At 50.1% G+C, this 20461-nt stretch overlaps 2 protein-coding genes across 10 annotated transcripts; one reads left to right on the forward strand and one right to left on the reverse strand.

Annotated features, from left to right (window-relative positions):
• Nucleotides 1-558: 558 nt before the first annotated feature.
• BANF1 (BAF nuclear assembly factor 1) lies at nt 559-13421 on the reverse strand. 4 transcript variants are annotated; one of them, XM_037903779.2, is made up of 4 exons: nt 13280-13421; nt 11492-11566; nt 3785-3927; nt 559-1300 (listed from the first exon to the last, which is right to left on the reverse strand). In XM_037903779.2, the coding sequence occupies exons 3-4, from the start codon at nt 3908-3910 to the stop codon at nt 1154-1156; spliced, it is 273 nt and encodes a 90-aa protein (XP_037759707.1). In that variant the 5' UTR covers nt 3911-3927; nt 11492-11566; nt 13280-13421; the 3' UTR covers nt 559-1153. The 4 variants fall into 4 exon arrangements, with proteins under 4 accessions (XP_037759707.1, XP_037759706.1, XP_043406727.1 ...); XM_037903778.2 differs by lacking the exon at nt 11492-11566; XM_043550792.1 differs by lacking the exon at nt 13280-13421 and having other exon boundaries at nt 11518-11541.
• Nucleotides 13422-13481: 60 nt separating this feature from the next.
• EIF1AD (eukaryotic translation initiation factor 1A domain containing) lies at nt 13482-20293 on the forward strand. 6 transcript variants are annotated; one of them, XM_043550788.1, is made up of 8 exons: nt 13661-13899; nt 14868-14974; nt 15106-15113; nt 15657-15809; nt 16968-17076; nt 17334-17442; nt 19110-19160; nt 19514-20293. In XM_043550788.1, exons 4-8 carry the CDS (start codon nt 15723-15725, stop codon nt 19680-19682), a joined length of 525 nt encoding a protein of 174 aa, XP_043406723.1. In that variant the 5' UTR covers nt 13661-13899; nt 14868-14974; nt 15106-15113; nt 15657-15722; the 3' UTR covers nt 19683-20293. The 6 variants fall into 6 exon arrangements, with proteins under 6 accessions (XP_043406724.1, XP_043406725.1, XP_043406723.1 ...); XM_043550789.1 differs by lacking the exons at nt 13661-13899; nt 15106-15113 and adding an exon at nt 13482-13616 and having other exon boundaries at nt 14868-14960; XM_043550790.1 differs by lacking the exon at nt 15106-15113 and having other exon boundaries at nt 13659-13797; nt 14868-14960.
• The last annotated feature ends 168 nt before the right edge of the window (nt 20294-20461 follow it).

A 20461-nucleotide genomic window follows, 5' to 3' on the forward strand; every position in this document is an offset into this window, starting at 1 on the left:
TAGCTATCTCCCCATCTCCAGCTAAGTGGGTGACCAGCAACATTTGGATATGGGCTGCATCCCAGGCCGGGAGCATATCTGTCTGAGAGGCTGAGGACTACCTTGCGTCAGGCAGCAAACTGGGAGGAAGTTGCCCAAGATGCTGGACCAGAAACCCCAAGGACTAGGGTAACACTGCCAGCCAGAACAGGTATCCCTTCTCTTGCACTCCACAAGCTGGAGGAAGACCTGACTCCCTAGGGTCCTGCTACCAGGCGACATAAGGATTTAAGGAGAGTTGGAGCTGAACTGAAAGGCTAGAAACACAATGTCTTAAACGGCCAGTACCTCTAAAAAACTCAGGAAAATGTAAATGGGACAGAGGTCCTTCACAGGCTCAGACTAGATTTTCAACACCAGCTCCCAGCAGCCTGTTCTCCAGCCCAGATCTAAGCCTCTAAGAGAATGTGCCCCACCTTCATAGTGCTATGCCCTTCTGCAACGAACACCCCATCTACATGTGCTCCACCACCTCCCAGATCCCCTAGTAAACAAGTTAAACGAAGAGCAGCTCCGGAATATTAACACAGCTGATTTTTATTGTTTTAAAAAAATGTTACAATGTTTTCTTCCACTGTTACTTTTCCAAAGAAAGCCAAGTGGCATAAAACAATCTGGAGGGTCCTCAAATAACTGCTCCAGAAATAAGCCAGAATAAGCTTAAAACCACAACTTTTTTTTAAACTAACAGTGAGCAAGCCGCATATCAATAAGAGTTCGAATTAAGACAATGAAAACGCTCCCCTTTACAAGCATGTGGATTATTAAGGCTTTAGGAGTTAGCTGGTCTGAAACAGTGAGGAACCCTGTATCTATAAAATCCAAAACAAAGATCTAACAAAGGTGTAGAATAGAACATTACCCTCTTTCCCCAAAAGAAATCTGGTTAGTTACACTAACAGCAGGTTCCAGGGACAATTCATTTTCTTTCTGGCTAGAAATGAGAGCCATGTAAATAGACATTCTAAATGCCACAGGGTTTCCATAAATTATTAATTCCATTCTGCCCTTTGATTTGGGTACAAAGTGGAAAGGTTGGGAAGATTTTTTTTTCCCTGCTAACTATGAAAGCCATAATAGTGACTGCTGGTGCGGAGGCAACAATAGCCCACATTCACAAGAAGGCGTCGCACCACTCCCGCAGGCAGCCAGAACAGTCTCTGGATTGCTTGGCGTTGGCTCCACACGTGTCTTTCAGCCATTCCCGGAAGAGTTCTTCATCTTTCTTCAGAACCAGGAACTGTCCAAGTACCACATATGCCTGAGCACAGAAAGGAAAGGGTATCACAACTGATAGTTAAGATACACACAAAACCCGCTGCTAAATGGAGGAGGAGAGGAGAGGACAGCCCCAGGTTGCCCACGGATTGGTTTCTAAAGGGTGAGTGATAGCGGAACAGCTTTTACACTGTCCCATAGAGCAACCTCAATACTAACAACTTGCAGCTGAGCACCTCACAGATCAATGGGCTTTAACCTCGCAGGAAAGTGAATGATGGGAGCATGATCCCTGTTTTACAGACACGGAACTGAGGCACAGGGTGAGTTAAGGCCTTGTCTAAACTTAAGATTTGGCAACAAAGCTAACAGCAAACCCTCCCAGGATAAGCTGCGTATTGGCAGAACAGTCCTCTTGCAGGTGTAACAGCCTCAATACTTTTCCAACCTAGCTGTCAGAAAAAAAGTCACACCCCTCTCTGACATAGCTAGGCCAATGAAGCTTAAGTGTGGATTTGCCCAAGGTCACACAGGAAGTCTGTGGCTCAGGTGGAGTTGAACCCAGGCCTGAGTTCCAGGCCACTGCACTCTGGTGTTAGCTGTGAACATCTAGAGCCATTATTCAGGGTGACCTCTAGGGGGCATATTTAGCAAGGTAGAAATAAAAGTCTTGCATTCACCCAAACCACAGCAGTTGGGATCTCTGATCTCTGCAACTCAAGGTGACAGTGCATGAAAGGATTTCCTTCCACATACAAGGGATTCCACACCACAGGGCAGCTGGATATTTTAAAACAAGGGGTCTGGAGAATTGATTGCCTGGAGCTTTTGTATTTATGACAATTACGAGGCATATCAATTCCGATGAAAGGGGAATTAAGGGCTTTAGAACCTCTGAAGAGATCACAGGGATTAGGCTATGGTCAGGCTTGCTCTTCCAAATCTGAGTGCCTGGGCAATCCTGTAAGCATGTGACAGTGATCTTTTAAGGAAGATGCTGGTTAAGGCAGATTGTCACTTGTCCCATTTCTTACCTTGTTACTACAGCAGGGCTTGCCCAATATGGTTTTTGGCCCTACCTCAGTTTCCCCTTCTCTAGTTCATCAGATCTCAGACAGCAGATGTTTTCTCACTAATCCTTTCCTTTTCAGGAGTCTGGTTTATTAATGTAGAGTTCAAACAACAGATCCTCTCCCCCACCAAGCCTTCCTAGTTGGCTCACACCCTTGATGCAGAGGTTCTTAGTCCAGGGGTGGGCAAACTTTTTGGCCCAAGGGCCACATCTGGATGGGGAAACTGCATGCAGGGCCATGAATGTAGGGCTGGGGCAGGGGGTTGGGGTGTGGGAAGGGGTGCGCTGTGCAGAAAGGGGCTCAGGGCAAGGGGTTGGGGCAGAGGAGGAGTGCGGGGTGTACGAGGGGGCTCAGGGAAGGGGGTTGGGGTGCAGGAGTGGGTGCATAGTGCAGGAGGGGGCTCAGGGCAGGGGTGCAGGAAGGGTGTGAGGTGCAGCAGGGGGCTCTGGGCAGGGAGTTGGTGCAGGAGGGGTGCAGGCGCCAACCTGGCACCGCTTACCTGGAGCGGCTCCGGGGTGGGAGCAGCACACACCAGGACCAGGGCAGGCTCCCTGCCTGCCTGCCCTGGCCCCGCACCACTCCGGGAAGCAGCCCGCACCACATCCCTGCGGCCCCTGGGGGAGAGAGGGGCAGAGGGCTGAGCACACTGCCCTTACTTGTGGGTACCTCCCCCGAAGCTCCCATTGGCCACGGTTCCCCATTCCCGGCCAGTGGGAGCTTCAGGGGAGGTACCCACAGGCAAGGGCAGCGTTCTTAGCCCTCTGCCCCCCGTCCCTCAGGGGCCGCAGGGACATGGTGCCGGCCACTTCCCAGAGCGGTGCGGAGTCTGCAGCGCCATAGGGGTGGCAATCCCGCGGGCCGGATCCAAAGCTCTGAGGGGCCGTAGCTTGCCCACCCCCATCTTAGTCCCATCCCTGCTGTGGTTTTTCTAGCAGCCTCTTCTCCCTCCCATCTACCCCAGGCCCACCTACGACCTTTGGAGAACAGCCTAGGCCTCCTCCTTGGCTGTTCTGCCTGCTCTTTAACGGAGCACTCACTCCCACATCTGCTCTCCCTGAATTCAGGCTGCCTTCCTACCCATTCTCAACAAGTCTGGTTCTAAGTCCCATGCTCCCCCAGCATGTAACTATCCCTTCTCTCCACTAGGGGAGCTGGGCTACAACTAGAAGAGCCATAATCCCCTTAAAGGGCCAGCTCCCCTTGTGACAGGAACATCACAGGGAGAAGGTGCCCTGTGTTGGCACGTGATTTAAGAGGAACTTTTGTTCCTTGGAGTTATCCAAGATGCTCCAAAATTGCTAGTGGGTCAATTTCAAGCCCCAATTTCCCACATGGTTTCACTCAAGCCACTGACCCAGCCAGAGCTGATTTTTCTGAACTCCACCCCGCTAAAGATACAGAGAGCTGTGCCAAAAAAAAAAAAAAAAGAAAAAAAAAAAAAAGTCTCCAGAGACCTTGTCAAAGCCTTTGTCCGCCAGCTTCTTTCCAAGAACATCCCCAATTCCGGCCAGAGTTCCCACGGGCTTCTCCCCCATGGGCTCAGCCACAAAGTCCCGGTGCTTCTGGGAGGTGGACGACATACTGGCTGGTGCTTGATCTAAAAGAAGAGAAAGACAGAGGTCAGTATACACTGTAATAAGAGGCATGCGCCACAGAGCCCTGAATCCTGCTGCACCAGAGATCAAAGTTAGCTGCACCCACTCCGTCAGGATTTGGGGACTTGAATATGTATGAACTATATTTTGGTGCAAAATGAAAGATCTTATCCACTCTAAGTTTTAAGTGAGGACAGAAACAAGTGCTGGTACTTACTATTTACAAGACCCTACTAATCATAGTAAGATTCCAGCGGTTCCGTTGTGGACAGATGCCCACAAAAGTCCTTTATAGTTGTGATCTCAGATTCTAACAGGTCTTCCACAGATCAGAGAGACCACAATTCGGATTCATTAACAGCCATCAGCCAAACCTCTGAGAACACCGCTCAGGCACACAGATCACTTTCAGACTAGCTATAAACTGCATGGCTAGTGCCCAACGCTATATATAGAAGAGGGGACGTATATACCAGTTCTATATATATCTCCTCTGTCATGCAGGCCAGTCTGAATGTAACTGAGGGAAGTGATTGGGCTCAATACAGAGGTAATTAGGTGAAATTCTATGGCTGGCATTATGCAGGAGGTCAGAATGGACGTAATGGTCCCTTTTAGCCTTAAAAAAAATACTAAGGAAGATTGGAATATGGGCCAAGAATGGTCTGTGTACAGAGCCTGCCACAGCAGCACCTTTGATCACTATTGCGATATAAAAACATTATTTAGTTGTAGGAAGCCTAACACCTTTATCATAGCTCTCAGCTGCAATAATGAGACAGAATGAAGTATTTCAATTTTATCTTTAGTTTCCCAGGGTAGTTGTAGCAATTGTAAATTACTTACTTAAAATAAACAAGCCCTGAATCACAGGAGCAGGGGAGAGAAATCTGTTTCATAAAGTGTGGAATTTTATTTTTCCGGGAAGAAGCTAATAAAAATAGCTTCCAAGATACCTGACGGCTAGTGTCAAATTTTACCCAGGATTCTTACATTAATATTTGAACTAGTCACCCACAGTGTTAGCTCACTTAATTGTCTGTTTACACGGGTAAACAAGATAACTGCAAACTAATGAGAACAAATGAAGCCACTGGAAATGGACTCATCTACCAAGAGGCCAGGAGCAGAACACATGGTGCTACCACATAGCTAAGGCAGTAATAAAGAGCTTCTGGTACACGGTCAACAAAAGTAGTCAACAGTACAAAAAATGGTTATTTGTACTTAAAGCTGTTCCCCGCTTTATATTTTCTGTCCACAGGAGAGGGAATTCCCAGATCAGGAATTAACCAACTTCCTAGTCTTGTAACTCAAGTCTATCCCACTCTGATCTGACAGGAGGAGAGAATGGTAGCCTTGGACTTTACACAGAGCAAAGATTTTTCTTGAGGCATGTTTCCTAGTCAACTTCCCTATCCACACCTCACAAGCAGAGGGAGGACTGGACACATTATGGTTTTAGTTAGAAGCTTTAAGGGATGGGAAGGAAGACTGATGTCCCAGGACCAACTCCTCCACCCAGGAGTCTCAGCCCACTTCTCCGCTGACTGTCTTCCAGGGCTCTTGCCCCAAGCAACAAAACCTATCCAACACCTGAGTGCTTCCAGTCCTGTCCCCATGCATTTGTCCCAACCCCAAGGCTCCTGAGATCACCTCTCCCCACTTCCAACAACCCCCCAAATTCTCCAGCATCATTCCCCTTCCAGATTTCCCACCCACTAGCTCCCAACCTCCTTCAGCAGACCCCTCCAACCTCCCACGCAGATACCCCAACTTCTCCATAACCTACTCCTGCAAAGCCACTCCACTGTTCCTGTCACAATACTAAGCCCCATCCAGATACCGTCAGCCTCATTCTCCTCCTCAGCCTTCCCTAGAGACCCCCTGTGATGGAGTGGGAATTTTTCATAACATTTTGTGTGAATATTGTGTGTACCTCAGTTTTCCTATGTGGTGCCTGGTTAACTAGGTGGGGGGAAAGGGTCGTTTGCTCTTTGCAGATGCCTAGAGATACAGGTATGACTGAGGCCTGGCTGTCTGGGGCCAGTGGGGCCCCATGCCCATGGAGAGCCCCAACAGACAATGGCCATTACAACTGCCCCGCCATTTGGCACCTAGCAACTCATGAAGGGGTCCCACTCTCTGCAGGAAACCAGCCAGTTGTGAGCAGCTGGAGAACAAAGGCCTGAGGACGAGACCAGATGACAAAGTTTGCCCAGGAACAAGAACAAAAGACGGAGAGGGGCCTTTGGGGTTTGTTAAGCATGGGCTCCTAGAAGCAAGCTCTTGACTTCTGGCCTGGGTCTCAAGGGGGGTCAGAGAGAGCTCTGGGCTCTGGACTGACCCAGATGGACTTTGCTGTAACTTTCTATTCTCAGTGCTAACAGAGGACTTTCTAAGCTATGTTCCAGACATCTAATAGAATCATAGGACTGGAAGGGACCTCGAGAGGTCATCGAATCCAGTCCCCTGCACTCAAGGCAGGACTAAGTGTTATCTAGACCACCTCTGACAGGTGTCTGTGTAACCTGCTCTTAAAAATCTCCAATGATGGAGATTCCAAAACCTCACCTCCCTAGGCAATTGATTCCAGGGTTTAACCACCTTGACAGTTAGGAATTTTTTTCCTAATGTCCAACCTAAACCACCCTTGCTGCAATTTAAGTCCATTGCTTCTTGTCCTATCCTCAGGGGTTAAGGAGAACAAATTTTCTCCCTCCTTTTAACAACCTTTTATGTACTTGAAAATTGTCATTATTTCCCCTCTCAGACTTCTCTTCTCCAGACTAAACAAACCCAATTTTTTCAATCTTCCCTCATAGGTCATGTTTTCTAGACCTTGAATCATTTTTGTTGCTCTTCTCTGGACTTTCTCCAATTTGTCCATATCTTTCCTGAAATGTGGTGCCCAGAACTGAATACAATACTCAGTGCGGAGTAGAGCAGAAGAATTAGTTTTCATGTCTTGCTTACAACACTACTGCTATTACATCCCAAAATGATGTTTGCTTTTTTTGGAACAGTGTTACAACCATTGACTCATATTTAGCTTGTGATCCACTATGACCCCCCGATGCCTTTCTGCAGAACTCCTCCCCAGTCATTTTCCATTTTGTATGCATGCAACTGATTGTTCCTTCCTAAGTGGAGTATTTTATATTAGTCATTATTGAATTACATCCTATTTACTTCAGACCATTTCTCCAGTTTGTTGAGATCATTTTGAATTTTAATTCTAACCTCCAAAGCACTTGGAGCCCCTCCCAACTTAGTACGGTCCGCAAACTTTATAAGTGTACTCTGCGCCATTATCTAAATCTCCGATGAAGATATTGAACAGAACTGAATCCAGAACTGATCCCTGTGGGACCCCACTTGATACGCACTTCCAGTTTGACTGTGAACCACTGATAACTGGGGCTGTTGATTAATCACAGTTAACTCGTGTGATTAACTCAAAAAAATTAATCGCAATTAATCGCCATTTTAATCACACTGTTAAATAACATAGCAAGTGAAATTAAATATTTTTCGATGTTTTTCTAGATTTTCAAATACATTGATTTCAATTACAACACAGAATACAAAGTGTACAGTGCTCACTTTATATTATTTTTCATTACAACTATTTGCACTGTAAAAATATAAAGAAATAGTATTTTTCTATTCACCTCATACAAGTACTGTAGAGCAATCTCTGTCATGAAAGCGCAACTTACAAATGTAGTTTTTTGTTACATAACTGCACTCAAAAACAAAACGTAAAACTTTAGCGCCTACAAGTCCACTCAGCCCTACTTCTTGTTCAGCCAATCACTAAGACAATCAAGTTTGTTTACATTTACGGGAGATAATGCTGCCCATTTCTTATTTACAATGTCACCAGAAAGTGAGAACAGGCGTTCGCATGGGACTTTTGTAGCCAGCATTGCAAGGTATTTACATGTCAGATATGCTAAACATTTGTATGTTCCTTCATGCTTCGGCCACCATTCCAGAGGACATGCTTCCATGCTGATGACGCTCATTAAAAAAAATCAGGTGTTAATTAAATTTGTGACTGAACTCCTTGAAGGAGAATTGTATATCTCCGGCTCTGTTTTACCCACATTCTGCCATATATTTCATGTTATAGTAGTCTCAGAAGATGACTCAGCACACATTCATTTTAAGAACACTTTCGCTGCAGATTTGACAATACGCAAAGAAGGTACCAATGTGAGATTTCTAAAGATAGCTACAGCAGTCGACCCAAGGTTTAAGAATCTGAAGTGCCCTCCAAAATCTGAGAGGTATGAGGTGTGGAGAATGCTTTCAAGAAGTCTTAAAAGAGCAACTCTCTGATGCGGAAATTACAGAACCCAAACTACCAAAAAAGAAAATCAACCTTCTGCTGGTGGCAACTAACTCAGATGAAGAAAATGAACATGGGTCAGTCTGTACTGCTTTGGATTGCTATAGAGCAGAACCCATCATCAGCATGGACTCATGTCCTCTGTAATGGCAGTTGAAGCATGAAGGGACAGATGAATCTTTAACACATCTGGTACATAAATATCGTGCGACACTGGCTACAACAGTGCTGTGCAAATGCCTGTTCTCATTTTCAGGTGACATTGTGAACAAGAAGTGGGCAGCATTATCTCCTGCAAATGTAAACAAACTTGTTTGTTTGAGTGATTGCCCAAACAAGAAGAAATAAGACTGAGTGGACTTATAGGCTCTAAAGTTTGACATTGTTTTATTTTTGAATGCAGGGGTTTTTTGTACATAATTTGACATTTGGAAGTTAAACTTTCATAATAAAGAGATTGCACTACAGTACTTGTATGAGGTGAATTGAAAAATACTATTTGTTTTTTACAGTGGAAATATTTGTAATCAAAAATATAAAGTGAGCACTGTACACTTTATATTGTGTTGTAATTGAAATCAATACATTTGAAAAGGTAGAAAACATACAAAAATATTTAATAAATGGTTTTCTATTATTAAGCGCAATTAATTTGTTTAAGCACTTGACAGCCCTACTGATAGCTACTCTGGGAACAGTTTTCCAACCAGTTATGTACCCACTTTATAGTAGCTCCATGTAGGTTGTATTTCCCTAGTCTATTTATGAGAAGGTCACGCGAGACAGCATGAAAAGCCTTACTAAAAGTCAAGGCATACCACATCTACGACTTCCCCTCTATCCACAAGGCTTGTTACCCTGTCAAAGAAAGATATTAGGTTGGTTTGACTCAATATGTTCTTGACAAATCCATTCTGACCACTAATCATCATCATCTAGGTCAGGCATGGGCAAACTTTTTGGCCTGAGGGCCACATCAGGGAATAGAAATTGTACGGCAGGCCATGAATGCTCACAAAATTGGAGTTGGGGTGCGGGAGGGGGTGAGGGCGCCGGCTCGGGGTGCGGGCTCTGGGGTGGGGCTGGGGATGAGAAGTTTGAGATGTAGGAGGGTGCTCCGGGCTGGGATTGAGGGGTCTGGAAGGCAGGAGGGAGATCAGGGCTGGGGCAGGGGGTTGGGCAGAGGAAGAGGGTTGGGGTGCAGGCTCCGGGTGGCACTTACCTCAAGCAGCTCCAGGAAACAGTGGCATGTTCCCGCTCCAGCTCCTATGCTAGGCGCAGCCAGGCAGCCCTACACATGGCCCTGCCCGCAGGCACCGACCCCAGAAAGTTCCCATTGGGTGAGGTTTTCGGCCAATGGGAGCTGCAGGGGCGGCGCTTGGGGTGGGGGCAGCATGCAGAGCGGAGGCCCCTGGCTGCCCCTACACATAGGAGGGGCCATGCCGCTGCTTCCGGGAGTCGCGTGGCATGGCCCCAACCCTGCTCCAAGGCTGGAGAACCGGAGGGGGCCATGCTGCTGCTTCCAGGAGCACATGGAGCAGCCCCCGACCCTGCTCCCTGACTAGAGCACCAGAGTGGGGAAAGCAAGAGACCCTGCTCCCGAGCGGGAGCTCGAGGGCTGGATCTGGCACGCGGGCCATAGTTAGCCCACCCCTGACCTAAGTGTTTGCACAATGATTGCTTAATTATTTGCTCCATTATCTTTCTGGGTACTGAAATTAAGCTGACTGGTCTGTAATTCCCTGGGTTGTCCTTATTTCCCTTTTTATAGATAGGCAAATGTAGTGTCATTTTCCAGTCCTCTGGAATCTCTCCGGTCTTCCATGACTTTTTGAAGATAATCACTCATGGCTCAGATATCTCCTCAGTCAGCTCCTTGAGTATTCTAATAAATCCTTCTGTTTTAACACTGGCTGAGTCACTCCAAAGTCAGAAAGTCAGGGCTGCATTGCTCCCTTTGGGTGTGTAAGTCTTCCCCAGATGTCCAATTTGAGTGGACTCACTGAGGGAAGCTCACAGAGTTAGCAGGGATACTAAAGACTCTGAGGTTCAGTCCCAGGAGGCAATGAAGCCACAGGGCTTACCCCAGCAAGAGAGCATGACCCTAAAGGGGTCAACACACTAAAGGGGTCATTCCAGTGACTATTCCAAGGCTGTAAAGAGCACTGGACCTGTCGATCTGTGACAGTCCCACCAAAGGCCCCTGAATTCCCCGCTTTCTGCAGAGCGCCCAACCTCAGAGATAACTCCCTCCCTTCCACATGCACTCTCCACCCCATCCTTGCCTCCAAATACCAACAAGCCCCTTGCTCCGATTCTGTACCCCCTGCCTCCCAAAAGACACCTTTTCTCCAGACACCCTAAGCTCTTTTAGAGATCCTGCTCTTGGCCTATCCTCACCAGATGCATCCTCCCCTACACACACCTTCACCCTTCCTTCACCAGAAAGACCCCTTCCCTCCCTTCTCCAGACACCCTCAGCCCCACCTCTCTCCCCCCAGATCCACCCCTCAGATCCTCTCTCCACCCATTCAGAAACACCTTCCATTGTTCGCTCCCATCCCAATCCTGCCAATAGCCAGACACTTTCAGCCCCAACAGATACCACCCATCACTAGACACTCCCAGCCTTCACAGACACACCCACTATACCCCAACCCCTCTCTCACCACCAGAGATCCTCCTCTCCCTAACTCACCACACCTGCTCAACAACCTGAGCACTGTCCTCTACAAAAAAAAAAACCCCATAATTTCAGACACCTGCACTCTACCCCTCCCTATCCACTAGGCTACATTGTGGGGAAGAGCACTAAACTAGACTCAAAAGACTTGGGTTCTGTCAAGATTCCTTCCCCACTTTTAACTCTAGGTACAGATGTGGGGACCTGCATGAAAAACCCCCTAAGCTTATTTTTACCAGCTTAGGTTAAAACTTCCCCAAGGTACAAACTATTTTACCTTTTGTCCTGGACTTTATTGCTGCCACCACCAAGCGCCTAACAAATATAACCGGGAAAGAGCCCACTTGGAAACGTCTTTCCCCCCAAAATCCCCCCAAAGCCCTACACCCCCTTTCCTGGGGAAAGCTTGATAAAAATCATCACCAATTTGCATAGGTGAACACAGACCCAAACCCTTGGATCTTAAGAACAATGAAAAGCAATCAGGTTCTTAAAAGAAGAATTTTAATTGAAGAAAAAGAATCACCTCTGTAAAATCAGGATGGTAAATACCTTACTGGGTAATCAGATTCAAAACATTGAGAATCCCTCTAGGCAAAACCTTAAATTACAAAAAGACACAAAAACAGGAATATGCATTCCATTCAGCACAACTTATTTTATCAGCCATTTAAACAAACCAGAATCTAACGCATATCTAACTAGATTGCTTATTAACCCTTTACAGGAGTTCTGACCTGCATTCCTGCTCTGATCCCAGCAAAAGCAACACAGACAGAACCCTTTGTTTCCCCCACCTCCAGCTTTGAAAGTATCTGGTCTCCCCATTGGTCATTTTGGTCAGGTGCCAGTGAGGTTGTCTTAGCTTCTTAACCCTTTACAGGTGAAAGGGTTTTTCCTCTGGCCAGGAGGGATTTAAAGGTGTTTACCCTTCCCTTTATATTTATGACAGGTTCTATTCCCAGCTCAGCTACTGACCCAGGGCCTCACTTCAACTCTGTGCCTCAGTTTCCACATCTGTAAAATGGAGGATGATACTGACCCTCCTTTACAAATCTCTTGAGATCTATTAACGATAAGAGCTAAGTAAGGATTATCATTAGCACTAACTCAACCCTCCCCCAGATACCATCAGCCCAGCCACCCCCACAGAGCTCCCAAGCCTCACCCTCTATAGCAGTGGTCGCCAACCGGTAGATCGCGATTGACTCTGCCAGTCGATTGCCATATCCAGCTGCTAAAAATTTGGGGGCGCAGTGGGGCTAAGACAAGCACCCTACCTGCCCCAGCCCCGCACCACTCCCAGAAGTGGCTGACAGGTCCCTGCGGGGGCAGGGTGGGGTCAGGGGGTCTCTGCACACTACTCCTGCCTGCAAGCACCGCCCCTGCAGCTCCCATTAGCCGGGAATGGGGAACTGCAGCCAATGGGAGCTGCGGGGGCAGTGCCTGCAGAGATGGGCAGCACACAGAGCCACTAGCCGTGCCCCCCATCCAGGGGCCACTGTGCAGGGACATGCCGACAGCTTCCAGGAGGGGAGCCTGCCTTAGCCCTACCGCCTGAGGTACGTGCCATCCAGCAGGAGCTGCACCCCAGCCCACTCCTGGAGCCAGCACCCCCATACTCCCTCCAGCACCCCAACCCCCTGCCCCAGCCCTGAAACCCCTCATGGAGCCAGTACCCCAAACCTCTCCTGCACCCCTCACCCCCTCCCAGAGCTCACACCCCTCACCCCCTCCTGCACCCCAACCCCCTGACCCAGACTCAGCCCAGAGCCCCCTCCCACACTGCAAACCCCTCGGCCCCAGCCCAGAGCCCGCACCCCCTCCCCCTGCCCCAGCACAGTGAAAGCAAGTGAGGGTGTGGGGGGAGCGAGCAACAGAAGGAGGGGGGATGGAGTGAGCGGGGTGGGGCCTTAGGGAAAGAGCGGGGTAGATCACAGGCTGCACTAAATTCAAGAAGCCATCTTGTACTTAAAAAGGTTGGAAGCCACTGCTCTATAGAGACCACCCTTCCCTTCCCCTCCCCTCTGGATAAGGCCAGCCCCACCAATCCTTACAGAGAACCGCCCCCCTCCCCCAGCCCCAAACACTCCAACCTCACCCCTCTTCTCCCTAACTCACTCACCCACCCACACAGAGACACCCAGCCCCACCCTATACCCCGCGCCTCAGCACCAGCCTCCCCGCCCGCCCCCGCGCCCATCCCTCCCTCAGCTCCTCCTTCCCCGGCGCCCTCAGGCTCCTTCACAGACACAGCCCCGCCCCGCCGCCTTCACCCTGCCCGAGGCCCCCGCCCGGCGCCGCAACGACTCACCGGCTCTACTCGCTGCTGCACCGCCTCAGCCGCCGCCGCTCCCGCCCAACCGGCCACCTGCCGCGCCTGCGCACACACCACTTCCTCTTCCAGGCCACGCCGGGCCGCGCGCCTCTTCGCGCCCCATATAACCATCGAGAGTAGGCGGCGCTCTATAATGCCCGACAGCCCTCCCAGTGGCGATCCATCCACATTTTTAACCATAGAGTACAGAGTCTCTCTCGGCTACATCCGCTCTATGAGTCCTGACAGCCCTGGCGCCCTCGCAGGAACTCTCCAGCCACACTTGGAACCACAGAGTTCAGAATCGCCACTCTAGCCAGTTGAAAACTCGATGGTACCCCAGCAGTAACCAATGGGCGGGGGCCAGCCTCTGACGCCGCCTGTTGTCGCTGGGGATGGCCCGTAGCAACCCTTCCATCCCATAATAACGCCCCCGGGCTGCCCCGAGGACGGCGCTGGGGCCCGGGAGGGGACCAGGGGATACCAGGGCAGGGCGCAGAGGCGCCCGGAAGCGGGTCAGGAGCCGGAAGCGAGCGGCACCCCCGGAAGTGGGGTGGGGAAGGGCTCGGGAGGCGGAAGCGGTTGACGCGACTCGGTTCCCCCCCATGTGGAGAGAGGTAGGGCGGGAGGCTCCAGGGGGGCGGCGGCAGAGGCGCTCACACCAGTCCAGCCCCCGCGGGTGTTTGGGGAACAGGAAACCTCCCCGCCCCCAAGGGGTGGTCTGGGTCATAAACCCCGCGCAGGGGAAGGAGCTCCCCCGCACCCACCCCCGTGACATGCAATAGCCCTAGAGGGGACCCGGCCCTCGCATCTCGGGGGCGGGGGGGGGGGTGGAGAATCAGCTGGGACTAATCTCTGCGATGGGGGCAAGGGTAGGGCTCCTGGGTTCCATCCCAGCGGGGGGCGGGTTGAATGCTTAGGGCAAGGCTGGAATGAATCTCAGCACGGACTGATAATGCAGGAATTATCCCCATCTTTTTAGGTGAGGGAAACTGAGTCACAGAGGTGACTCATTCACTCAACCCCACTCATCTGTTTCTGACTGCAAGGAAACAATAACAAGGTTATGGCACAAACTGTCTGGATCAACCTCTTCTTGGTTTCCATGGTCTCTGTGGGGTCTTTGCTTCATTCTCTGATGTGGATGAGATTTTTATCTGGGAAGCTGATTCAGCCCTGAAGAATTAACCTCATTCCTGCAATCATCAGCAGAATTGCTGGCAATCTTTCCATGGCCCAGTGGGACGGTGTACTTAATTGGCACTCAAGATGCCTGGGATCTATTCCCTGTTATGCTCCGTCTCTGCCTCAGTTTCACCTTCCGCTGTTTGCCTGTGTTGTCCCTTCCCCTTCCTGTGCCTCAGTTCCCTATTGATGATCCTGACCTCCTTGTGGTAAAGCACTTTGAGATTCATGGCTAAACTGTTCTCAGTAGAATTATTACAGCACTACGGGAGACAACGTGTGGAGCCTGGCCTGGAATTTTCCAGTAGAGTGGAGGAATCTTGGAGCTGCCTCATTCCCTGAGTGAGGGAGTCTCCCTCCATTTCCATGAACCACAGAGTTGTCTTTGTTCCTCTTCCAGTGTGTCCAGTGCTGGTGGATGCCTCGAGGACTGAATTCAGCGCTGGATCCTCTACTATCAGAGACGGACAGCCTTTCTTTATCCCCCAAACAGGTACCTTGCAGGTAGTGGTGCTGCTGGCTTCCTGGGAGAGCAGACAATCTCTGCCCGATTCTAGGGGGAGTAGAGAAGGTAGATGGGGCACCTCTAGTAACCTTTTCTGATAACCTAGGATCAAAGGGACATCCTTGATGGATAGGCAGTGTGGTCTAATGGGCAAGGCGATAGCAAGGGACCCAGGGCTGCCTGGGTTCTGTTCTGCCCCCTCCATGACCCTTCTCACTGTGCTTCATTTTCTCCTGCCCTTTGTCTATTTAGACCGCAAGCTCTTCAGGGCAGGGACTGTCTCTCACTGTGTGTCTCTACAGTGCCTGACACAATGGGGCCCTGATCTCAGTTAAGAGGCTGGCAGGCACTCTGTGCCTACGTGGTACTGGGTGCTGTACAGATCCTGATGCCATCATGCCAGGTGGTACACAGACACTTAGTGAGAAGCAGCCCCTGCCCAGAGAGCTTGTACCCTATCTAGACAAAGGGTCTGGGTTGCGGGAGAGAGAGGGGAAACTGAGGCACTGAGTGGCAAAGGGACTTGCCCAAAGTCAGCAGCAGAGCTTGCAATAGAACCCAGATTTCCTGGCTCCCAGTCCTGTGCCCTTCTCACTGGGGGACTCGTTGCCTTTAGAAGCTTATTTGATCTTGGGAAGATGCAACAAGGCTCTTCTCCCTTTACTGTTCCTTCTCTCCTTATAGCCTTCCAGCCATTCAGCACTTCACACACCCTGCAGGGATCCTGTCCCCGAGGGCTAACGCACCAGGATGTCCCAAGCAACCAAACGCAAGCATGTGGTGAAAGAGGTGTTGGAGGAGTACGTGGTGCCGTCTCCTCAACAGCAGATTGTCCGGGTGAGAGAGGGAGCAACGCTGCTTAGCTGGGCTCCACTGGGACCTTGAGGGTTTTCACTTTCCTTTGCATCATGGGGTGTGGGTTGCTTGCGGGGAGCATCTGGGCATGTCTCATCTCAGCACTTCCCTGCCCTTAATCATATCCCTTAAACACTGGTGAGCTTCATGCTTCAGAGGAAGGCAAGAAAACCCCCAAATACATCTGTCTAATTGTGCATTGGGGAAGAAAATCCCTTCCTGCTCCCTGCAGTCCAATCCCATGCTTCAGGCAGTCATTGTCTTGCTGTGAGTGTTATGGGCAAGGCAGAGTGTAAGCCATTTAAAAGCCCTATGTGGGCAGTAGATTTCAAGGCCAAAATTGGAGCCTGATCATCTAGTCTGAACTCCTGCATAAGTCAGGCTATGGAATACCCACCTCAGCCATTCCTGCATCCAGCCCAGCTCTGGTGGTTGAACTAGAGTGTCACTGTGAGTGTTAAGGAAAAGTTAGCACATGTGACTCCATTTTGGTTTGGGGCCCACCATTGTTTAAATGCCAGCACATCATACACTAGGAGGAGTGATCCTTAGATACTGAATCCCTGTGAAAATCCTCCTCCTTGTCTCCAGCCTGCCTTAACTCCCAGTATCTGGTTTTTGTTAGTCTCTAACTCCCTGTCTCTTGGCCTTGATGTGAGGCCTCCCATCCTGATAATAAAAGTTACTGACGCATGGCTTTAGGACCATGCTGTGTAATTAACATACTGGTATAGCACGAGGAATGCACCAAGCAGGGATAGGTGGTAGATAAGACAAGGGTTTGTTTATTGGCTAAGGTTTCGGATGCACGAGGGCAACATGCTTTGCTAAAAAGTATATAACCTTTGTATAATCTGTATTCAGGGTCCCCTCCTCGCTAGCAGGGGGGCACCACGCTCGAGCGTAATAAACTTAGTGTCTTTTGGGAACTCTGCAGTTGTGGACTTTGTTTCTGTGCGTCAGCCTAGATTCAAACTGTGCATGTCCTATCAGGTATAATTCGCAGCATTTGTGTGCGTGTCCTACCAGGTGTAATTCGTAACAGTGAGACAGGCCCTGATCTGTAGGTGCTAAATGCTGGAGAATCCACTCCCTTGGGAAGCAGCTCCTGTGGTTAATCCCCCTTGTTCCTTCCACCAGGTCCTGGGGACCCCAGGAAACAACCTCCATGACGTGGAAACAGCTGAGGGAACCAGATTCTTAGTGAGCATGCCCACAAAATTCCGCAAGAACATCTGGATCAAACGAGGTGAGTACAGTGCAGCTGGGTTCATGGCACCCCTTGAGAGGAAAGGCCCCATATCCCACCTCCCCTGGGCACAGATTGGAATTATCACCCCAAGAGAGGAAGCAGCTCTGTGTCCCATTCCCTGCTCACCTGTCCCCCCATCACCCCACTCTGGGGCTAGATGGGAGCTGGCACCCCCCAGAGAGGAAAGGCCCTGTATCCCATTCCCCATCTCCTAAACCAGCCAAACTCCCCCCGCTGTCCCTCTACCATTGCAGGTGACTTTCTGCTGGTGGACCCTATCGAAGAGGGCGAGAAGGTGAAGGCTGAGATCAACTTTGTGTTGTACAAGGACCATGTGCAGTACCTAAAGAAAGAAGGGCTCTGGTAGGAGTTGGAGGCGGGGGAGGGTGCATGCTTGTGTGATGAGCCATGAGCTCCCAGACACCCTGCTCTTGCCCCTCTGTCACCAAGGTGATGGAGAAAAGAGTTATCCCAAGCTGAGGGATTGGCCCAGGCCTGAGTGTGCCTACTGAGGCTGAGATTTCATCAACTCGGCCCTTCTGCTCTTTACATCCCTCCCTGAGCCTTGCTGCTTCCCCCCAGCAGTGCCCATGTGTCACTTGCCCTGCTGGGATTGTGGCCTGGGCTGTCATGAGCAAGACCCATCTTGTAGGAAGAGGAGCCTGCAGGACATCTTCCCCCGTCTGAAGCAAGTGGGCCAGTGTTAGAGAATTTACAAAACCCTCAGCCTCCCTGGCATAGACGTACTCATGACACTCGGCATGGAATCCCAGCACCTCTAGCCCCGTTTTAGAGATGAGGAGACTGAGGCACAAGATGCACAAAGCAACACGCCCAAAGGCAGTGGCAGAACCAGGAACTGAACCCTGCTCTGCCCCATGCTTGGCTAGTGCTCCAGGTCACCCTAATGGAGAATCCACCCCAGTCCTGGATAAGCTGTCCCAAGGCCTAGTTTCTCTCACTGCTCAATTTGGGTGTCAGTTCTCAGCCTAGGGCTGAGGGTTGATTCCTACCACTCATGAGCTGTAGGAATAGAAGCAGAGCAGTTAGCTTAGGGGGCTTATCTCCATGGGCACTGGGTACAGATGGGTGGGGGAGTAGTTCTCCAGCAGGGGACTCATTGCTTTGGTGGCAGAGAGCACATTTATAATCAGTTTGGGGCTGGTGTGACTGTTGCTGGGATCCCAGGGTGTTGTCTCAAGAAGAACACTGATAAATTTGAGAGGGGTCAGAGAAGAGCCACAAGAATATAAGGATTGGTGACAGACTCCACAGAGCTCAACCTTAGTTTAAGGGGTGAGTTGAGCAGTCTATATGTACCTGCATGGGGAACAGAAATTTGACAGCTTGCTCTACAATCTCGCAGACAAACATTAACTTCAATTTCCAGCCACTGGCTCTTGTACAGACACATTCAGATTGGAAAGAAGAGTGTTCATTGGAACAACTGACCAAAGGCTGTGGTGGATTCACCAGTGCTAGCAACTTTTAAATCCAGCTCAGACGTGATTTGGAAAGACTTGATGTAGTTTGAACAGAAATTAATTCAGGGCAGTCCTAGAGCCTGTTATACAGGAGTCAGATTAGATGATCCCTTTTCTGGCCACCTGATCTTAATATGAGGGAGGTAGGGATAGAGTTTCTAAAAAAAAAAAAAAAAAAAAAACCACACTTTTGAAAACTAACTTGGCCAAAAAACAAAATCTCAGATTCTGGTTTAACTGGCAAACTGGGAAAAACTTTGTCAAATGAGGTTTTTCCACAAGTTTGGATTTTGTAGCAAAGTAGTTTGTTTGTTGATTGTGTTGGTGGGAAAACAGGTCTGTGCTGGGGTTATTTCTGGCCCCTTTTGTACAGCAGGGACTGTGTTGGCTGAAGCAGTCCCCTGCCATGGGCAGGGGCTAAAGTGGAGAGGAAATTCCCTCCCATTCCCTGCAGCCCTCCCAAGAGGGGAAAAGCCCAGCATCCTGTTCCAAGCCATTGTCTCAAAGCCAGGGCTGCTCTGTCATCTCATGCCTTTTTCCCCACAGGCCTGAGGCCTTCTCTGACACTGCAGAAAGTCAGCCCAGCTCTGAGGCCAGGTGAGTGTGAAAGGAGGGGGACTGCTTCTCAACTGTCCAGGAATAAATTAAACCTCAAATTATGTTTCAGCCCCTCAGAGGGAGATTCTGGCGAAGTCTCCCCAGGGGATGGGGGCAAACAGCCCAATGAGTTTACAGAGGGAGCTGGATAAGGGTCTGACTGGGATTCTACGACAGGGTGGCTGCAATAGCAGTGTTGGGGCTCACTGGTCCAGAAGGTCCCTTCCAGTCCTAGGTAACCCAGGTCTCCAGTCTTAGGCTAGTGCCCCGATCAGTAGGCAGCTGCCCCAAGGAGGAAGCCAGGTGATGGCTAGGGCCACAGGCCTAGAACTGACAGCCACCCCTTTCTGCAACAGGGAAGGAGAGCAAACGGCTGCCCGCTCCTCTGGGGAAGAGGACTCGGACGACGACAGTGACCTGTTTGTGAACACGAACAGACTGCACTACAGCTGCACAGAGAGCGAGGACGACAGTGAGGAGGAGGCAGCAGTGGCCAGCGACCAGGATGAGGAAGAAAAATAGTGACCCAGGGCAGGAAACCCAATCTTCTAGCCTCCTACACACCTCAGCATGAGGAGCCTGATGCAGCAGGAAGGAGACTGCCTTCTGGGGCTGAACTCACACCCACCAGCCTGGTGAATGCTCCAGCTGGCTTGGAACTGCATCAGTGCTGCCCTCTGCTGGGGACACATTTCTTCCCTCCATCACCTCTGCTGTCTGAGCCATGAGTTGCTGCAGCATCCGGCTCACCAGAGACGAAGGTGCTGGGCCTGTTGTGCCCAATGCATGGTTATTTCACTCTTCACCCAGCCCACTCCGGGGGAAGAGTGGCAGTGCTCTTTGGGGCAAAGGGAAATGGGGTTCTAGGTAGCAGCGCTGCTTGAAGCTGTAGAGAGGGGGCTGGGGAGGAGTAAAGTTATAGAGTTATAGCAGCTGGGAGGCCTCGTCTAAGATGGAGCAGCCCAGCTTCAGCATCCCTTATCAGCCCCTTTTAAATGGTGGATGGGACTGTGCCCTCTGCTCTAACGCAGGCTCCTTGGGCAAAGCACTGGGTGCTATGTGTCCTAGACACTATTGCTGTGTAATAAGCAGTCTCCCCTCTGCCTTATTCAATAAAGATTTTCCCACAGGCACCCAGGTGGGTTGATTTGAAACTGCACAAGACAAGAATGAGAGCCTGGTCCCAAGCCAGCTCTGGCTGTAGCGGGCCAGCTGGTATGCAGGGGCAGGTTCTGGGCTATGGGGAGGGCAGGTTGAGCTCACTACTACCCACACTGATCTGTGCAGAGGGAGGATACAGG

The sequence above is a fragment of the Chelonia mydas genome, chromosome 7 (assembly GCF_015237465.2).
Source record: "Chelonia mydas isolate rCheMyd1 chromosome 7, rCheMyd1.pri.v2, whole genome shotgun sequence".
NCBI classification, from domain to species: Eukaryota; Metazoa; Chordata; order Testudines; family Cheloniidae; genus Chelonia; species Chelonia mydas.

What these genes read in the sequence shown, in the direction of transcription:
- BANF1 (XM_037903778.2), bottom strand. Translation starts at nt 3,910, where the DNA reads ATGTCGTCCACCTCCCAGAAGCACCGGGACTTTGTGGCTGAGCCCATG. An exon ending in CGGACAAAGGCTTTGACAAG is followed by an intron (nt 1,301 to 3,784) that starts GTCTCTGGAGAC and finishes TTCTGTGCTCAG; the next exon opens with GCATATGTGGTACTTGGACA.
- EIF1AD (XM_043550789.1), top strand. Translation starts at nt 15,723, where the DNA reads ATGTCCCAAGCAACCAAACGCAAGCATGTGGTGAAAGAGGTGTTGGAG. An exon ending in CTCAACAGCAGATTGTCCGG is followed by an intron (nt 15,810 to 16,967) that starts GTGAGAGAGGGA and finishes TCCTTCCACCAG; the next exon opens with GTCCTGGGGACCCCAGGAAA. An exon ending in CAGCCCAGCTCTGAGGCCAG is followed by an intron (nt 19,161 to 19,513) that starts GTGAGTGTGAAA and finishes CCCTTTCTGCAA; the next exon opens with CAGGGAAGGAGAGCAAACGG.